Source organism: Bos javanicus, chromosome 21 (genome assembly GCF_032452875.1).
Source record: "Bos javanicus breed banteng chromosome 21, ARS-OSU_banteng_1.0, whole genome shotgun sequence".
Classification (NCBI taxonomy): domain Eukaryota; kingdom Metazoa; phylum Chordata; class Mammalia; order Artiodactyla; family Bovidae; genus Bos; species Bos javanicus.
This window is the reverse complement of record NC_083888.1, coordinates 25,889,010-25,908,259: the sequence shown is the minus strand read 5'-3', so window position 1 is coordinate 25,908,259 and position 19,250 is coordinate 25,889,010. Positions and strand designations below refer to the sequence as shown.

The 19,250-nt window shown below is 47.0% G+C and overlaps 1 protein-coding gene across 12 annotated transcripts in view; it reads right to left on the bottom strand.

Moving 5' to 3' along the window:
* Positions 1 to 19,250, bottom strand: part of ARNT2 (aryl hydrocarbon receptor nuclear translocator 2) — a 203,414-nt gene that overhangs the window by 126,735 nt on the left and 57,429 nt on the right. For 11 of the 12 annotated variants that reach the window (XM_061394582.1, XM_061394572.1, XM_061394571.1 and 8 more), the window contains 3 exons: positions 19,172 to 19,219; positions 6,730 to 6,943; positions 1,341 to 1,554 (listed from right to left, as the gene is read on the bottom strand). In XM_061394582.1, coding sequence (XP_061250566.1) covers positions 1,341 to 1,554; positions 6,730 to 6,943; positions 19,172 to 19,219 — 476 coding nt within the window. Of the gene's footprint in view, positions 1 to 1,340; positions 1,555 to 6,729; positions 6,944 to 15,381; positions 17,352 to 19,171; positions 19,220 to 19,250 lie in introns of those variants that run through there. The other variant, XM_061394583.1, reaches the window with a different exon arrangement.

Genomic DNA, 19,250 nt, shown 5'->3' with positions numbered 1-19,250 from the left:
AAGATTCCGCATGACACGACAAAGAACCTACATGCTGCAACCAAGACACAACACAGCCCAATAAATAAACAAAACAATTAAAAATGCAATTCACTGATACATTGGGTGACAATTTGATCAGAATGTGAATTCTGTGTTTGCTTATGCTTGATTTTATCTGTAAGAAGGACTACATGAACACAGAAACTGCACCCAGCTGAATAGAGCCACACCGGAATTCACAAAATGTACACACTCTGGCACACAGCAGCTGCCCTGATTTACCACGTGTGTTATGAGCCACAACTATCCACATGCTGTGTTACAGCTCTTGATTTCTGCCTGATTTCACACAATGATCCTTGGACCACTTTCACACCAACACCCAAGTTCTGAGGCTCACTTAAACAAGTCAGCTTCAAGTCAGGTTTCAAGGTCAAGTGCCATAAATTTCTTAGCCACTTAATGTGTCAAGCAATGCTCCCATTTTTATTAGGTTCCTAGTTTTGTTCTTATCTAAAAATCTAGCCCACTTTCCCCTCCCAAGCCCTCTGGTTTTTATTTCATGATTTTGTTTCTTGCAGTGATTTTTATAACATGTTATTTTGTGGTATAGCAGAGCTAACTGTATTTTAAATGTCTCAATAAGAAATTTCACTTCCCATAAGTAAGGCCTGGAAAATCAACACCTATGATTAGGTTCATAAATAATCACACACTTGTGGGTTGTGGCTAATGTGTAAACAATGCCTCCTAGTGGCAACATCCCATAATTGGAGGTAAAATATAGGAAAAAATCATGCGTTAACACATGTATACCTGTGGTGGATTCATTTTGATATTTGGCAAAACTAATACAATTATGTAAAGTTTAAAAATAAAATAAAATTTAAAAAAAGAAATGAGTTTTTAACATGTTACAGGATAAATGAAACTATTAAACAAGTCAAACCCTTTATGAAAGCAGTCAAACATTTTCTTCACCTGTAGGCAACTTTTTCTGACCTCAAACTTCCCAGTACTTTTAAAATTTACTTATTTTAACTGGACGATAACTACTTTACAGTATTGTGATAGCTTCTGCCATACATCAGGGTGAATCGACTGTAGACATACATGTGTCCCCTACTATTCTGTGCCCCCCCACCTCCCTCCCCACCCCATTCCTCCAGGTTGTCACAGAGCACTGGCTTTGGGCACCCTTCGTCATCATCAAACTCCCACAGGCTATCTATTTTACATATGTAATATGTAAAATATTTTACATATGTAATATATTTGTTCCAGTGTTATTCCTTGGTATGTTTAAGGAAAGAAGATTTTCTCTAGGGAGAAAACTTCATGGAGAGAGCGACACTGACCTGTCATTGAGTTTTCTGAGGTACACAGCTGCTCTCTCAGCTTCTCCACGTCGTCAGGATGTACCTGCTCATAGAGGGTGCTCCCGAACCACTCTGACTGGGGTTGATTCAGCACAGGGGTGACAGAGTCGGACACGTAAATCACTCTGCCCGTCTCAGCTGCCACTACAAACAGAAACCCGTCAGCCGCTTCAAGGATGAGATGCTTCAGTTCCTGGGAAGAGAAGATCACGATGAGGACCTGACATGGACAAACCCAGGTCAGGTAAACAGTCTTATTAGCAACCTTCAATTTTCATTCAGAAGCTCATTATGATACACAAATGCTTTTAGGAACTCTTTTTTTTTTCCCGGAAAATGAGCTTTAAAAGTGCACAAAGCAGACTTCCCTGGTGGTACGGAGGATAAGAATCTGCCTGCCAATGCAGGGGACACGGGTTCAATCCCTGGCCCAGGAAGGTTTTATGTGCCAAGGAGCAACTAAGTTTGTGCACCATAACTCTGAAGCCCATGCACCTAGAGTCTGTGCTCCATTAACAAGAGAAGCCACTGCAATGAGAAGCCCCCACACCACAAGGAAGAGTACTCCCTGCTGTTCACAACTAGAGAAAGTCCACTCAGCAATGAAGACCCAGTGTAGCCAAAAATAAATGAATAAGTTATTTTTTTAAAAGAAGTTCAGAAAGCTCATACTAAGCCCTAAGATACAGCTGCTCCAAACACAGTTAACTGTCTTTAGTCCTCTTTTTTATGATTTTTTTAAAATGTGGATCATTTTTAAAGTCTTCACTGAATTTGTTAAAATATGCTTTTATTTGGCCATGAGGCATGTGGCATCTTAGCTCCCTGCCCAGGGATCAAACTCGCACCCCCTGCATTAGAAGGCAAAGTCTTCATCACTGGACCACCAAGGAAGTCCCTTAACTTGCTCTCGCTTAAGGAAAGAGGAAATTCCCAGCCCAGTGGAATCAGAAAGTATTGGGTCACAGAGGTGTGAATGGCCTCTCCTACATTTTCAAACTGCAGTCATGTCACTGGAGCACACGATGGTCCGGGAAGGGAGGGGAGGACCACGAGAAAGTGGGAAGAGAGAAGGAAAGGCAGCAGGCGTCTCCCCAGCCACCGCCTGCCATGCTGCTAGTGCTCCCACTCCTCTTCTCTTCCTTTCTGAGCTGAATGCTGGCAGTGGATATGAGGGCCTCACTTTACATCATCTGTCAAACTCCCAGAACTCTGTGACAGCTGACATCTCAACAGAGTCCCAGGGTAATCCCAGGAGGTGGCAGGGATACCAACATTGTCCGTGTCCCTTGGCGGTGAGAAGAGAGTTTAGCTGTGCCAGTCCTGGAGTCACACTGACTCACAGGCTCATGACTGTTGGTGCCGGCAGGAAGGATGGATGAATGGGCGGCAGGAAGCCCTCAACATCCCGAGAGGGATGCAGAGTGGGCAAGATCAACTTTGTTCAAATGAGATGCCTTTTCTTTGCAGTGCCTGCAGGCAGCCCAGGGGCAGCTATCTCCCCTGTCAGTCTCATGCCAGGCTCAGGGGCCCTTTCCTGCTGAATGCAAGGGGCTCCATCCTTGCAGGACTTGGGGACCAACTCTTCCACGTGGGCCAGAGTCCACAGCCAGCTCTCCATCCACCTCACACACTGCTCAGGCCCCAAAGAAAAAAGGGATTCTTCTGGTCAGCGGTTGGCAAACAATTCTTGCTGGGAATTCTTTGCTGTTTTGTTGTTTAGTCGCTAAATTGTGTCTGGCTCTTTTGTGACCCCATGGATTGTAGCCCGCCAGCCTCCTCTGTCCATGGACTGTCCACAGACTGAACCCACAGCTCTAACATCTCCTGCATTGGCAGGCGGATTCTTCACCACTGAGCCACCTGGGAAGCCCCAAATTCCTTGCTTCCGTGTAATTGCAGGTGGGCTTCTGGTGGCTCAAGTGGTAAAGAATCCATCTGCCAAAGCAGGAGACTCGGGTTCGATCCCTGGGTTGGGAAGATCCCCTGGAGTAGGAAATGGCAACCCGCTCTAGTATTCCTGCCTGGACAATCCCCAAGGACAGAGGAGCCTGGCAGACACAGAGGAGTCCATAGGGTCACAAAGAGTTGGAAACAACTGGGTGACTAAACAACAACAACAAAAACTGGAAGCCCTGCCGTAACAGAGTAAGGGCCACCTGTGTGGAGCCTGGAGCATCCGGCCCCGCCCTTGGCGTCCGACCTGAGGGCGCCCAAAAGCTCAAAGACTAGGAAACGTGAGTCAGCTGGTGAGCAGAACCCAGGGAGGTCTCCGAGCCCTCGGCTGAGTCAGAACTCTAACATCCTTTGCCTGGGAATTGGGTGCGGAAGCGGGCTATACAATCATTTTTTAAAGAAACGTTTATTTTCCCCCTTTGTCTTGTTTCGCACTTCCGCTGTGCCATCCCTCTTGATGATGACTTACTTCAGAAGACTGGGTCAGCAGTTTTATTTTCAGTGTTGAGATGGTCTTCCCAACAGGAAGGACGGTAACACATAAAACAGGTTGTCTGGGAAAGTAGAGAATTCTATCTCCAAAGGAGAGGAAGTGGACAAGTTGACTCCATTTATGTTTTCACAGTTTCAGCCCTTTTTAGGGACTGTGGGAAGGGCTTATAGGCCAGAGCTCACCCTCCTCACGGGCCCCTCTTTCTACACCCTCCCCTCTGGTTTTCATCTTCTGGGAGCACCCCACTCATGACCAAAGTCCTGTGCCCTGAATCCAGAAGCAGTCTTGCCCCTATCTTTGTTAAGCCAACAGGAAGGTCTCAAAGCGCAGACGGTGGAGTCAAAGGAGACCACCAACTCCAGCTCTTCCACTTCACTGTGCAAGTCTGGGCTCCGGATGTAGTATCTTTGGCTTCTGGCTGTTTTTTTTTTTTTTTTTTTCATGCTTTTTTCTTGGGGTAGGGGGAAAGATTTTGTGAGGTTAAATGAGATCTTGAATGTGAAGGACTTAGTAAGGGCTTGGCGAACAGTAGGTACTTAACATATGTGGCTGTTGTCATTATCAACAGCCTACCAAGGAACGGAGAGATGAATGGGGGGAGAGGATGCATGTGACTTGCATAACTGTCTTCTCTCTTTTCTCCATTTTCTTTCTTTTTTAAAAAGCATTTAAAAAATATATTTATTAATTTGGCTGCAACAGGTCTGAGTTGTGGCATGTGGGATCTTCAGTTGTAGCATGCAGACTCTTAGTTAGGGCATGCAGGATCTAGCTCCCTGACCAGGGATCAAATCTGGGCCCCCTGCATTGGGAGCACAGAGTCTTTAGCCACCGGACCACCAGGAAAGTCCCTCCATGTTTTTAATCCCCAGTCACTTAAAGAAATTAATGTCAAATAGGGACCCCAACAGGGTTTTTATAAGGATTAAAGAAATGTAGAGGAAAAGCCTTTTACTAACCCCAGCGGTTAGGACGTGCATAATGCATTTCTGTCTGCTTACCTGCCAGCTAGGCTTCCCTGGTGGTTCAGATGGTAAAGAACCCGCCTGCCAATGCAGGAGACCCTGGGTTCAATCTCTGGGTGGAGAAGATCCCCTGGAGGAGAGCATGGCAACCCACTCCAGTATTCTTTCCTGGAGAATTCCATGGACAGAGGAGTCTGGCAGGCTATAGTCCACGGGGTCACAGAGAGTCCGACATGACTAAACGATTAACACTACTTTCACACTATCCACCAGCTAGTCATCTTTCATTCCACTCCAGCCCCGTGTTAAACACTCTACTCTGCCTCCTCCCTTACCTGTCTCTACAACCCTGCCAGGTGGGAGCCACTGCTGTGTTAACCCTTTTACAGAGGTGGAAATGGGTTGGGCATTCTGCCCTGGACTACCGTGTTCCATGGCTCCCAGCGAGGGTCACCCCACTGCCACAGCTCTTCAAACCTTGAGATGAAGAGCATATGGGCACTGGGATGACAAAAAACCCTTGCTAAAAAGTCTGCCACACAGGAATTCATGTGAGCTCCTCTTTCCTTGCTCTTTTTCTAAACCTAATGCTTAGATTCCTCACTCCAGCAAAACACACGATTCTGTCTCTGGACACATCTTCTCACCCCTTCCTTCAAGGCTCTGTTCTCACCGGTTTCTCAAGTCTACCCATGTGGAACCCCTTCCTCTGCTCTCTTTCTATGCACATGTGGGGCTCCCTCCCAGCAGGCCAGCGCTGACTCTGTCCCAGGCAGCCCCTGACGAGCCTGAACACTTCTTCCTGCCCGTGTGCCTGACAACACATCACTTCCCTGTCCCCCTGCCGGCACCAAGTCCACTGTCCCCTTTATCCTGAAGAAGCCCTCAGGGTCAGGAAGGCAGAAAGCTCATGTTTATCTACAGATGAGAGAATACAAGCTGACAGTATCTGACCAGCACGGGGAAGAACAAGGACCCAGAACACAGGCCTTCCAGGATGTGGAATGGTCAAATTACAATAGATCAATACTTCCCACAGACCACCTCTCGGGTTCACTATTCCCAACTCTGCAAAGACCAGGATAGCTGTTAAAATACATGGTTCTGGGGTCTGACCACCCTGTGTCACCTCTTGGTCTGCACTGAGCAGTAGACACTTTCAAAGCCTCCACTTCTTCATCTCTAAAGCGGGGATGAATAACAGCAGCTTCCTCCTTGAGCCAGAATAAGGATTCAATGAAATCCTGCACAGAAAGGACATGACTTCAACTGGGCTCAGGGCAGAGGCCGGCTACGTGCTGGCTGTTAAGTCCTTGTCACTATGATTGCTGCGACATCTACCAAAACTTTCCTCATGATGACGACCGTCACTGCTAGTCTAGCACAGAACTGGGTTTGCTGGCTTTTTCCTGGGTTAGCATGTGCTAAGCACAATATCTCTTTTTGCTTTGAGTGATGTCTTATTAAGGTGGTTGTTGTTCAGTCACTCTTATTAAGGTGGTTGTTGTTCAGTCACTCAGTCGTGTCTGACTCTTTTGCGATCCCATGGACTGTAGCCAGCCAGGCTCCACTGACCATGGGATTCTTCAGGTAAGAATACTGGAGTGGGTAGCCATTTCCTCTTCCAGGGGATCTTCCCAACCGAGGGATCAAACCTGCATCTCCTGCACTGGCAGGCAGGTTCTTTACCACTGAGCCATCAGGGAAGCCTGTCTTATTAAGGTACATGGTGGGGGAAAAAAAGCAGAGGATGCAAAATCAGAAAGACAGTCCCCAGAAGAGAGTTCCCTAGTGAAGTGTAGGAATAAAATTGCCTGCTTTCGTCCCCACCTCAGCCTTTCACCCCATGCAGTTTATCTCATCTTGGTGACGCTGTCATTCTCGCCACTCTTTGCCCTCCCAGGAATGTGGTTACCAGGGGAGCAAGGAGCACAGACGAGGAGTGAACAGGTACCTGTTCCGTCAGGAACGAAGGCTTGTAGGCACCGTCCGTGGACTTGTTCCCGGTGCCCCGCATGGACTTCATGTGAGAGACAGCCATGCGCAGGATGGTGAGCTTGTCAGGCTTCCGGGCCAGCGCACTGCACGTGGGAACCATGTCCGAGAGCTCGGTGATGTACTGAGTCATCTTGTTCCGCCGCCGCCTCTCGATCTCACTGTGGTTCTCTCTTCCCGAAAGCACAAGATCAGGGTGGGGGAAGAGAGACGGATCAGACCAGGGCTTACTGTCTAACGGGGTAAAACGGCACATCCCTAACACCAAGTCACCAAAAGACGAACTCGTGATGGCTCACTCAGTGCCTTATGTGAGTGTGTCGGTGGGGTATATAGCTGCTTTACAATGTTGTGTTAGTTTCTGCTGTACAACCACCTGAATCAGCCATATGTATACATATGCCCCTCCTTCTTGGACCTCCCTCCCAACCCATCCCCATCCCACCCCTCTAGGTAATCACAGAGCACTGAGCTGAGCTTCCCGTGCTATACAGCAGCTTCCCACTAGCTATCTGTTTACACATGTAGTGCATATATGTCAATCCTACTCTCTCAGTTCGTCCCACCTCCCCGCATATCCATTCTCTGTTTGCATCTCTATTCCTGCCCTGCAAATAGGCTCATCTGTACCATTTTTCTAGATTCCACATACATGTGTTAATATACATTCCATCCATACATATTTGTTTTTCTGACATCACTCTGTATACAGGCTAGATCCATCCACATCTCTTTGGATAAATGACCCAATTTTGTTCCTTTTTATGACTAAGTAATATTCCACTGTATATACGTACCAATCATCTTTATCCATTCCTCTGTGAATGGACATCTAGCTTGCTTCCATGTCCTGGCTATTGCAAATAATGCTGCAATGAACACTGGGGAGTGTATGTCTTTTTGAATTATGGTTTTCTCTGGGTACATGCCTAGTAGTGGGAGTGCTGGGTCATATGGCAGTTCTAGTTTTACTTTTTTTAAGGAACCTCCATGCTTTGAACACATCTTAGAGCAGCTTCTGGACACCTTAGCAAGCTTCTGTCTCAGGGCATGGGGTGGGAACAGACTTCCACAGATACCTCAGTCTCATCTCTAAACATGTCTTCAAAGCTTCCACTGCTCACATGTACCTAGGTATTAATACTTTTTAATAAGCATAAAGAATGAAGACATGACCCTTCAGGCGTCCAAAGTGAACCAAACACGCTTTCCAAGTGCACCCACGAATGCTAGGCTTGCACGAATATCCACACACATTGAATGTAATAGTTATCACCGACTTGAAACAAATGGTTTACCTTGACCCACAATGAGAAACACGTCTAGCCTCCTCGCCATTCCTGGAATCCCTAAGCAGACAGCCACGCCACAGACCCACATCCCATCACGTTGTGAACAAGCCCCTGCTCTAACAGCAGCACATTTTCCACAGCCTAGTAACAGAATATGCATACCTGCTCTCTAACAACAGAGCCAAAAAATCCCAGCACTGCCAGGAATTCTGAAAGTGACACTCAGTGACGTGCTTAAGATAAAAAACGAACAGAAGGGACAGGAAAGTGTTTCTGTCTCGAAATGATCACCTCTAGGCTTGACAGGGAGTAACAGCCAATCCAGTTCCACGACACGGAGACAAAGCTGTCACGTGGGGTAAAAGAATTGTCTAAAAACACAGCACACGTGTCTGGTGGGATTTAGGGTTTCATCGGTGCTCATAGGCTGAGGGTGGCAGTGACAGCAAGAAAGGAAGAGCCCTGGGCAAGGCTGCCTCACACACTGCTTGTATTCATGAGACTTTGCACACCCTGCCCTCCAGGCCAGGAGCAGATGCCAAGTGGGCCTGATTGTGGGCAGGTCTCACGTGAACATACAAACAAAACGAGGGGAGTGAGACTGTGGTGAGGGAATTTCCCCGGTGGTCCAGTGGCTAAGACTCGGCCCCCAATGTTGGGGGCCCAGGTTCCATCCCTGGTCGGGGAACTAGAGCCCACATGCCTCAGCTAAAAATCCTGTGTGCCACAACCAAAACTCCATGCAGCCAAATAAATAAATATGAGTAAATAAATATTAAAAAAAATAAAAGCCTGAAGTGACTGGACCTGGGTGGGCCTGGTGAGCACCTCTGTACAGAAAGCACTGAGCCAGGTGCCCAGAGAGGATGGGCCAAAGGGACCAAGGAATGTCCCGCTCCCGTCCTAAAGGAGCGAAGCGTTTGGTCAGGACAGTAAAACATCACCTTGAAGAGTGGAAATGAAGGCAGGCGTGATCAAATGCTCTGAGAGGCACATGGAAAGTAAAGCCCACAGGAGAGAGTAAGGGAGGAGAGGAGGAGGTGGTCCTGGGGGCCACAGGGGCTGAGAGGGTGCGGGAGGAGCTGAGAGGCAGTTAGCCCTGACCTGGCAGCAGGTAAAGGGGGTGCACTATGGGAAGAGCATCAGTGGGATCAAAGAACGGGCTGGAATTGGAGTGAAGCCTTTGGGCAGGAGCAGACAGGCTCTCAGTTCAGTCTGTGTGCTGTGATCCTGTGGATATTCCCAAAAACGCAGACCCAGACCTTCCTCTCCATTCCTTCAGGCATGCCCCAAATATGCAGGGTAGAGTCCAAGCCCCTTCCCTCCCCGCTTCCTGCTAGTTACCACAGAGACCACCCCAAGGCAGGACTAGGGCATGCCTACTTCTGATCCCATTTCCAAAAGACCCACAGACCAACTTGTTTTGTAAAACATCTGAGAACAAGAGTCTTTGTGAAGTTCTTAAAATGGATCTAAAGCAATTTCGTCACCATGCTGATTCAACCCAACTCATGAGAACAGGTGCTTGAAGGAGACATGAGGACAACTGTTTAAAACAGTATCGATTGGCTAGTGCAGAAAAGGCTCTACTTCATGAAATGAGACTGAAAGAGTTACCAACAGAAGGTCAAAATGAGGAAGAGCTGCAAATTACCTAGCAACAAGCTCTGATAAACAAGTGAGTATAGCTACTGAATCTATTAAAATATATGTAAAATATGTATATATATGGTTCCATTTTGAAGGATCACGGAGGCAAGAAACAGGAACAATGCCATCTTGTGAAAACAGAAGGAAGTGTCTCCAGGACCAAAGCCACCTCCTCCACAGGGTGCGGAGCGATGGGGATCTGCTTGGAGGAGTTGCAGGGGCAGCCTGTGTACTTAGCATCTGAGTTCCGTGGGCCCCACATGCAGCATCGATAAAGCAATGAGCCCCTCTGCACGTGGGTGCCAGGGCAGGGGCCCGGTAGCAGTGACCGCTGGGGACACAGCAAAGCATCAGCCGTGACCCCTCTGCTGGGACCAGAGGACCAACCGCCTGGCCCAGGAACATGGCTGCAGAAGCCAAGGGCAAGGAGGAGGAGCTGTGGCTGCATGCTGCCTCGCGCTTCTCTGCCAACTCAGGGCCCGCAGGTCTGCGAAGGGAAACCAGAGCGTGGGATCCAAGTCCATCCCACACTATCTTCAGGAATGTCGTTTGTGTAGGATGACCCTGGGGCTCAGAGTGGAACTGATTTACCAGGACTTGAACTCAGCTCCCCAGCAGAGCGTTGTCTGTTCCCAGAGTCAGAGCTGGAACACCGGGGAGACAAACAGGCAGAGACACTTAAGGCTCGATGGGGAAGAGAAGCCTGGTAGCTTCTACAGACACAGCCTGGGGCTACTTATGCCTCCAGAAACGATCCCCTCTTCCCCACAAAGCCTTGGGTCATCCAGGACTGTTGGCTTCCCCAGTGGCTCAGCGGGTAAAGAATCCTCCTGCAGTACAGGAGACGTGGGTCACTTCACATCAAGGTTAACCTCTGCAGGAGAACAGAAGGAGCTGGGGTCACTGAACAAGGAGAGAAGGACATCAGAATTGAAGCTGGATGACATGAGAGTCAAACAGCTATGAAGAGGTCACTGATTCAGACAGGCCTGATGGCAGAGGACTGTCTCCACTCGACACAGCATTAATCCCACAGCTTCCAGCCCTAATCTCAGCTCCAACCCACCGAAACAACAAGACTGTCTCAGGCTATCTCCCCTGGTAATTTGGTTCCTCACAGGCTACACTGTTCCTCAGAGAACTACACCCAAGTTCTCTGCCAGACTTCTCTGGTTCATAAGAACTAAGCCTGACAAAGCCACTATGGAGAACAGTGTGGAGGTTCCTTAAAAAACTAACAACAGAGCTGCTATATGACCCAGTATTACCACTCCTGGACATATACCTGGAGAAAACCATAATTCTGAAGGACATATGCACCCTGATGTTCATTGCAACACTATTTACAATAGCCAGGACATGGAAGCAACCTAAATGTCCATCAACAGAGGAATGAATAAAGAAGATGTAGTACATACATACAATGAAATACTACTCAGCCATAAAAAGGAATAGAACTGTACTATTTGCAGAGACATGGATGGACCTAGAGATTGTCATACAGAGTGAAGAGAATCAGAAAGAAAAAAACAAATATTGTATGTGCTTGCAAAGTCACTCAGTCATGTTCAATTCTTTGTGACCATATGGACTGCAGCCAGCCAGGCTCCTCTGTCCATGGGGATTCTCCAGGCAAGAATACTGGAGTGGGCTGCCATGCCCTCCTCCAGGGGATTGTCCCAACCCGGAGATCAAACCCACATCTCTTACATCTCCTGCATTGACAGGCAGGTTCTCTAATATTGCTTACAAGTGAAATCTAGGAAAATGGTAGAGATGAACTTACTTGCAAAGCAGAATTCAAGTCACAGATGCAGAAAAAAACTTACCAAGTTTGTTAATTACCAAGGGAGGAGGGGAGTGGGATGAACTGGGAAATTGGGATTGACACATATACACTATTGATACTGTGTATAAAACAGATAACTAATGAGAACCTACTGCATAGCTCAGGGACCCCTACTCAGTGCTCTGTGGTGACTGAAATGGGAAGGAAATCCAAAAAAGAAGGGATAGATGTATAGTGACTCACTTTGCTGTACAGCAGAAACTAACACAACATTGTACAGCAACTATATTCCAATTAAAAAAAAAAAAAGAAAAAATCACAGTTAAAAAAAAAAAGGGAACAAAGGCTATCGAGGCAGGGAGAGCATCTGGAAAGGCTGAGAGTGCTCATTTGGGTGTTGATTCGGCAATGTCAGAAGGCTCAGCTGAAATTCTCCTTACTCTAAACAGAATCTACATGGCCAAGTCAAGGTGTCCCCCACAAGGTGACTGATGAGATGAGGGTAATCCTTGCTCCCTCCTGGCCGTCCTCTCTGCATCAGAAGTACTCTGAACATCCTCCACCTTGAAACAAAACGCCTGGCTCTCTAAGCTAAGACGCACGCTGAGAATTCTGTGAAATGACAATCTTGTTTTTTTTTTCTGCCAGGAAGGAAATGAAGGACACATCCACATTGCATGCTTCCCCCTTATCAATGGGGTTTTGATGGTCAGAGCTCTAAATAAAACAGGGTGATGAATTCAGGAGGAAAGATGAAAATACCATCACAACCCAGAGAGACAGGGGAAAAAAAATGTCCACAAGCATAAATACTGCACAAAACCAAGAGGAAAATGTAAAAATGGGTGTGATAAAAAAGGAAAAAATTCTGTGGAAACCTTCCTATCGTGGTTAGCTTTACTATTAGATAATGTTAGCAGTTGACTGGCGAAACCCTACAAAATATCACGACTCCTTATGAGCTGATGCAACTGGGTTCGACCATGTCCGAGGGAACATTTGAAAGTCATACAGATTAAAGGTGGAACCCCGGGAAGGTCAGAGACGGTCCTCAAAAGGTGAAGGGTGAAGGAAGGGGTGGAAGAGAGGCTAATAAAACCCATCCAGGTCTTTTGATTCCAGGTTTGTAGACAGCCCCATGCACTATAGCTGAATTCAGAGCAACAGGTATGAGAACATCCAAGACCTTCTGAGTCTCCTGAGAAAGGATGCAGAATGAGTGAGAACTCAGCAAAAAATCAGGGTGATAGCACATAGCAACAAAAATGAAAAGTTTGGGAGTGAGCACTTGGGTGTTCCTAAGATGTAAACTCCAAATCTAGAGACTTCCCTGGTGGTCCAGTGGTTGAGAATCCGCCTTCCACTGCAGAGGCCTGGGGTTTGAGCCCTGGTCAGGGAACTAAGATCCCACATGCCATGTGGGCAACTAAAGCCCATGTGACACAACTAGAGAAGCCTGAGCACCACAAGGAAGACCCAGCATGGCCAAAAATTAAACAAAAAATAAACCCAACATTTAAGAATATCTCTATTTCATGTGTCCACTCTTCTGTTTTAATGACCACTACACAATGCATGTGGCTCAGCAGTAAAGAATCTGCCTGCCGATGCAGGAGCCACAGGAAACCCAGGTTCAATCCCTGGGTCGGGAAGATCCCCTGGAGGAGGAAATGCCAACCCACTCTAGTATACTTGCCTGGGAAATCCTATGGACAGAGGAGCCTGGTAGGCTATAGTGCATGGGGTCACAAAGAGTCGGAAGCCACTGAGTGACTGAACAACAAACTGCTCAATAAACTGTCCCCTCTGGTCTTCAGTTCCTCATCCCCAGTCTACTCCTTGGCCCCTGCAGACCGGCTTCTGCCCCCCAGGTTGCCCTTGACTTTGTGTGTGGAGAGGGGAGCACGTTGGTCAGCAGAGCCCTGTCCTGCATGTCACAGCCCCCAGAGCAGCATCAACTGCATGTGGGAGGGAAGCCTGAGACCTGGGAATGGTGAAGCGAGTCTCAGGGCATTTCTGGCCCTGGCACTGCGTGTGTGCACCCTTGCGTGCGCACAGGCGTGTACATGTGCCCAGCAGTTGAGTACCCCTACACAGTTCCTCCAGAACTGGTGAAACCAAAACTAAAACATCTGTTGACAAATCAGCAAAAATCAGCTGTAAGACGACAACTGCAGAAAGGAGAAGCAAATATAGTCACCAAGCAATAGAGAGAAAGCATGAAAAATATTGAGTTTGGAAGCAGCTAGCTCTAGGGGAAGAGTAATATATTTAAGACTTTGAACATTTTTCAAAAAGTTACTTGGGGTTGCCCTGGTGGTTAAGAATCCGCCTGCCAACAGAGGGGACATGGGTTCAGTCCCTGGTCTGGGAAGATCGCACATGCCTCGGAGCAACAAAACCCATGCACCACAACTACTGAAGCCTGCATGCCTAGAGCCCACAAGCCCTTCTCTTGTGGTGGTGGCAACAAGAGAAACCACCACAGTGAGAAGCCCACGCGTCACAACTACAGAGTAGTCCCTGCTGGCTGCAACTAGAAGAGCCTGCCCACAGCAGTGAAGACCCAACACAGCCAAATACAATAAATAAATCTTTTAAAAAACTTTTTGCAATCCCTTTTTAAGCCACCATCAGTATTTTTTGGATTAAGGCAGGGGATATATACATATATATATATATATAAGGGCTTCCCAGGTGGCGCTAGTGGTAAAGAACCTACCTGCCAACTCAAGAGACAAGAGACATGGGTTCAGTCCCCGGGTTGCGATGATCCCCTGGGGGAGGAAATGGCAACCCACTCCAGTATTCTTGCCTGGAGAATCCCATCCCTTAAGGGCTAGAGCCACGGGGTCAAACAGTCAGACATGACTAAAGAGACTTAGCACATCCACACATATATAAATAAATCCTCTTTTATCTATTTAAAAATGCATGTGTGCACATCTGTGTGATCTGTAAGCAGCTTAACATCTGAGACCTGCTGTGAGAACATAGGAAGCAAACCTAATTGGCTACAATGTACCTCCTATGTGACTGTGACCATATTCCCCAAATCTGAAATTGAGACACGACGTCTGATAGCAGGTGGGACATTTGAATTTGGGACCACCCTCAAGAGAAGCTGGGAAAGCTGGCTGCACACACATCAGGGTGATGTAAAGAAGTCAAAGTGTTAGTTGCACAGTCGTGTCCGACTCTTTGCGACCCTATGGACTGTAGCCCACCAGGCTCCTCTGTCCATGGGATTCTCCAGGCAAGAATACTGGAGTGGGTTGCTGTGCCCTCCTGGGATCTTCTGGATCCAGGGGTCAAACCTCTGTCTCCTACGTCTTGTGCACTGCAGGGGGGATCTTTACCATTTGAGCCACCAGGGTAGTTCAGGGTGACACAAACCATGGCCTAGCATGCTGGCTGGGTTCTGAGACAGCAAACTCTGCTGGCGAGACACCTGCCTCTCTGACCCTCTCTTCTGACACCTGGCCTGAGGGCTCCCTTGGCTGACTGTGAACACAGGAGGAGGAAACAGAAGCCGCCCCAAGGCATGCCATGCCTGCTGCCGAGGGAGACAGCCTGCAGCAGTCTCTCTGGCCTGCCTCTGGATGGTGGCCAGTGCAGCTGGCAAAGCAAAGGGAGGGGTGAACTCAGTGGTCTCCCCAGCTAGGAGCAGCTCAGATGTCCCCAGCAGCCAACGGGTCCATCAACCCTTCTGCCGTCAGACTGAAGTGGCCCCAGGCTCCCACGGGCACCAGCATATGTTGTAAGCTCACCCCATCTTTCCCTCTTATTTTTAATGTGAGGGGAGGGGGAAGGATGTGGTTCACAGAAGCCCAGGTTTGAACCCTGACTTATGTACAACCTGACTCAAGGGCAGGCTTACAGCAGAGTCTAGGATTTCTGTTTCTTCCTGGTGGGACCCCACACAATGAGTTCTCTGTGTCCCTGCACTGTTATTTCATCACTGACACTGATCTTCCATCAAGCAAATGTCACTCATCTCTCTCTTCCTCCTTCTGTTCTGAGACCCAGGAACCGTCGCTTCCTGAGGTCAACACACTATGGAACGTTATCTCCAGGGGAATTCTGATCCAGAGGAATCACAAGGCTTTGTTTCCTCACAAAGGAAGGCTGTGTAAGGCAGGCGCAAATCAAGCTGGGGTGACATGTGCCCTTATTTCCCAGGTCAGCTTCCTTTCAGGAACACAGCGCTCCCTGCTATTCACATGTATCCTAAGAAAGAGGTGGACATCAAGCTTGGGTTCTGTCTGCACCCAGGGGAAAATAATACATGCTCTTGTTGTTGAAACCTGTCTTGATTTGATTAGAAGGGTCATCAGAGATCAAAGAGGGTTCCACTTCCTCGCTCCTGTATCACCGGAACTGAGTGGAGGGTGGAACTCAAGAGTTCTCAGGGAGGAAAGTGAATCAAGGTTGAGACTTCCAATGGACCTGGAGAGTCCAGGGAAGCCCAGAAATAGGAACTAGATGCCTGTTCCTCTTGGGTTTGGGGAAAGGATGCTCAATTCACACCTATAATACGGGTAAAAGGAACCCGACCAAAAGTAACTTCCAAGGGAATGAGCAAACTGGGGGAGGTCATGGGTACAGAGTTCAATACAGACGTCATTCTTCTAAACATTTTTTTTTAAGAGTTTTTTTTTTTTTTTTAATGTGGGCCATTTTTAAAGCCTTTATTGAATCTGTTACAATACTGCTAATACTGCTTCTGTTTTATGTTTTGGTTTTTTGACCACGAGGCATGCGGGATCTTAGCTCCCTGAACAGGGATAGAACCCACACCCCTTGCATTGGAAGGCAAAGTTTTAGCCACTGGACCACCAGTTCAGTTCAGTCGCTCAGTTGTGTCCAACTCTTTGCGACCCCATGAATCGCAGCATGCCAGGCCTCCCTGTCCATCACCAACTCCCGGAGTTCATTCAGACTCAAGTCCATCGAGTCAGTGATGCCATCCAGCCATCTCATCCTCTGGCGTCCTCTTCTCCTCCTGCCCTCAATCCCTCCCAGCATCAGTCTTTTCCAATGAGTCAGCTCTTTGCATGAGGTGGCCAAAGTACTGGAGTTTCAGCTTAAGCATCATTCCTTCCAAAGAAATCCCAGGGCTGATCTTCTTCAGAATGGACTGGTTGGATCTCCTTGCAATCCAAGGAACTCTCAAGAATCTTCTCCAACACCACAGTTCAAAAGCATCAATTCTTCGGCACTCAGCCTTCTTCACAGTCTAACTCTCACATCCATACATGACCACAGGAAAAACCATAGCCTTGACTAGACGGACCTTTGTTGGCAAAGTAATGTCTCTGCTTTTCAATATGCTATCTAGGTTGGTCATAACTTTCCTTCCAAGGAGTAAGCATCTTTTCATTTCATGGCTGCAGTCACCATCTGCAGTGATTTTGGAGCCCAAAAAAATAAAGTCTGACACTGTTTCCACTGTTTCCCCATCTATTTCCCATGAAGTGATGGGACGGGATGCCATGATCTTCGTTTTCTGAATGTTGAGCTTTAAGCCAACTTTTTCACTCTCCACTTTCAATTTCATCAAGAGGCTTTTGAGTTCCTCTTCATTTTCTGCCATCAGGGTGGTGTCATCTGCATATCTGAGGTTATCAATATTTCTCCCGGCAATCTTGATTCCAGCTTGTGCTTCTTCCAGCCCAGCGTTTCTCATAATGTACTCTGCATATAAGTTAAATAAGCAGGGTGACAATATACAGCCTTGATGTACTCCTTTTCCTATTTGGAACCAGTCTTATGTTCCATGCCCAGTTCTAACTGTTACTTCCTGACCTGAATACAAATTTCTCAAGAGGCAGATCAGGTGGTCTGGTATTCCCATCTCTTTCAGAATTTTTCACAGTTTATTGTGATCTACACAGTCAAAGGCTTTGGCATGGTCAATAAAGCAGAAATAGATGTTTTTCTGGAACTCTCTTGCTTTTTTGGTGATCCAGCGGATGTTGGCAATTTGGTCTCTGGTTCCTCTGCCTTTTCTAAAACCAGCTTGAACATCTGGAAGTTCACGGTTCACGGATTGCTGAAGCCTGGCTTGGAGAATTTTGAGCATTACTTTACTAGCGTGTAAGATGAGTACAATTGTGCGGTAGTTTGAGCATTCTTTGGCATTGCCTTTCTTTGGGATTGGAATGAAAACTGACCTTTTCCAGTCCTGTGGCCACTGCTGAGTTTTCCAAATTTGCTGGCATATTGAGTGCAGCACTTTCACAGCATCATCTTTCAGGATTTGAAATAGCTCAACTGGAATTCCATCACCTCCACTAGCTTTGTTCGTAGTGATGCTTTCTAAGGCCCACTGGACTTCACATTCCAGGATGTCTGGCTCTAGGTCAGTGATCACACTGTCGTGATTATCTGGGTCATGAAGATCTTTTTTGTACAGTTCTTCTGTGTATTCTTGCCTCCTCTTCTTAATATCTTCTGCTTCTGTTAGGTCCATACCATTTCTGTCCTTTATCGAGCCCATCTTTGCATGAAATGTTCCCTTGGTATCTCTAATTTTCTTGAAGAGATCTCTAGTCTTTCCCATTCTGTTGTTTTCCTCTATCTCTTTGCATTGATCACTGAGGACCACCAGGGAAGTCCTAAAAAACTTTATAAAATAACTGAGGCTGCCAGTCCAAACTGTGGGCTGTGCACACCAGAGAAAGGTACCCATCACCCAGGGGAGGTTTTCAAATTCATCAGCAACCAAGAATTAGGAATTCTTGGGCAGTGGAGGGGGTGGTGGGGTGGAGTGGGGAGGAATGTCACGGTAGGTCCTTCCATAAGTAAACTGATGTAGATGGGAAGTTTGCTAAGATTGATGGAATGATCTTTGCTCTTTTTCTCAACATTGTCAAACTTTCTCCCATAACTTAAAACAAGATAATAATAATAATAATAAAGAGCCATGGGACAGGGCACGCCTCACACTTCATGTAAGTGATGCACCTACTGTCACAGCACCCGCGGGCTAGCATCCTTCTGGAAGGCAGTCTGCACTCCAGACAGCCCTGAGAGCCCAGTTAGAGATGCTGTCATGTGGCCAGCGAGTGACGTAGCTCTTAGGAACTTAAGGTCCAGTTTTCTGCATCCAGAACAGGGCCACCCAGGTTTCTTATATTTCTCCTTATTTCCCATGGTAGAAAAAGAGGCTTTATCTTGATTGTTTTTATAAACTTGAACTCTAGGCCTGTCTTTTAAAAAGGGATCCATTAAAACTAGCAGTCTGTTTAATTTAAAAAGCCAACAGAGTTAATCACTTGTTAATACTTAACTTTTGAAAATCTAGGCTGGGATATGGCAGGTTTTGCTAAGAGTTACCTGTCCCTGAGCCAAATATAAGCACAGAATGAAGGACAAGGCCGTCAAGCTACAGGCAATGGCTTTCTTCTTCTTTTTTTAAAGGTTTTAAAACTATTTTGTATTGGAGTACAGCTGTTTAACAATGTTGTGAATTTTAGGTGCACAGTGAAGGGACTTAGCCATACATATACACATATCCATTCTCCCCCCAAACTCCCCTCCCATGCCATGTAACAGGCAATGGTTTTTTTCAATGACGAAAGACATTCAAACCCCTATAGATTCCAGTAAGGTGATAACTGGCTACTTGGGCTTCTTTAAATCTAGGGAACATAAAGGAAACTCACCTTGAAAACTTGCTGGGACCTTCGCCATCTTCATCATCAAAGTCCATTCTGGAAAAGTCAAGTTCACAAGTGAGCATTC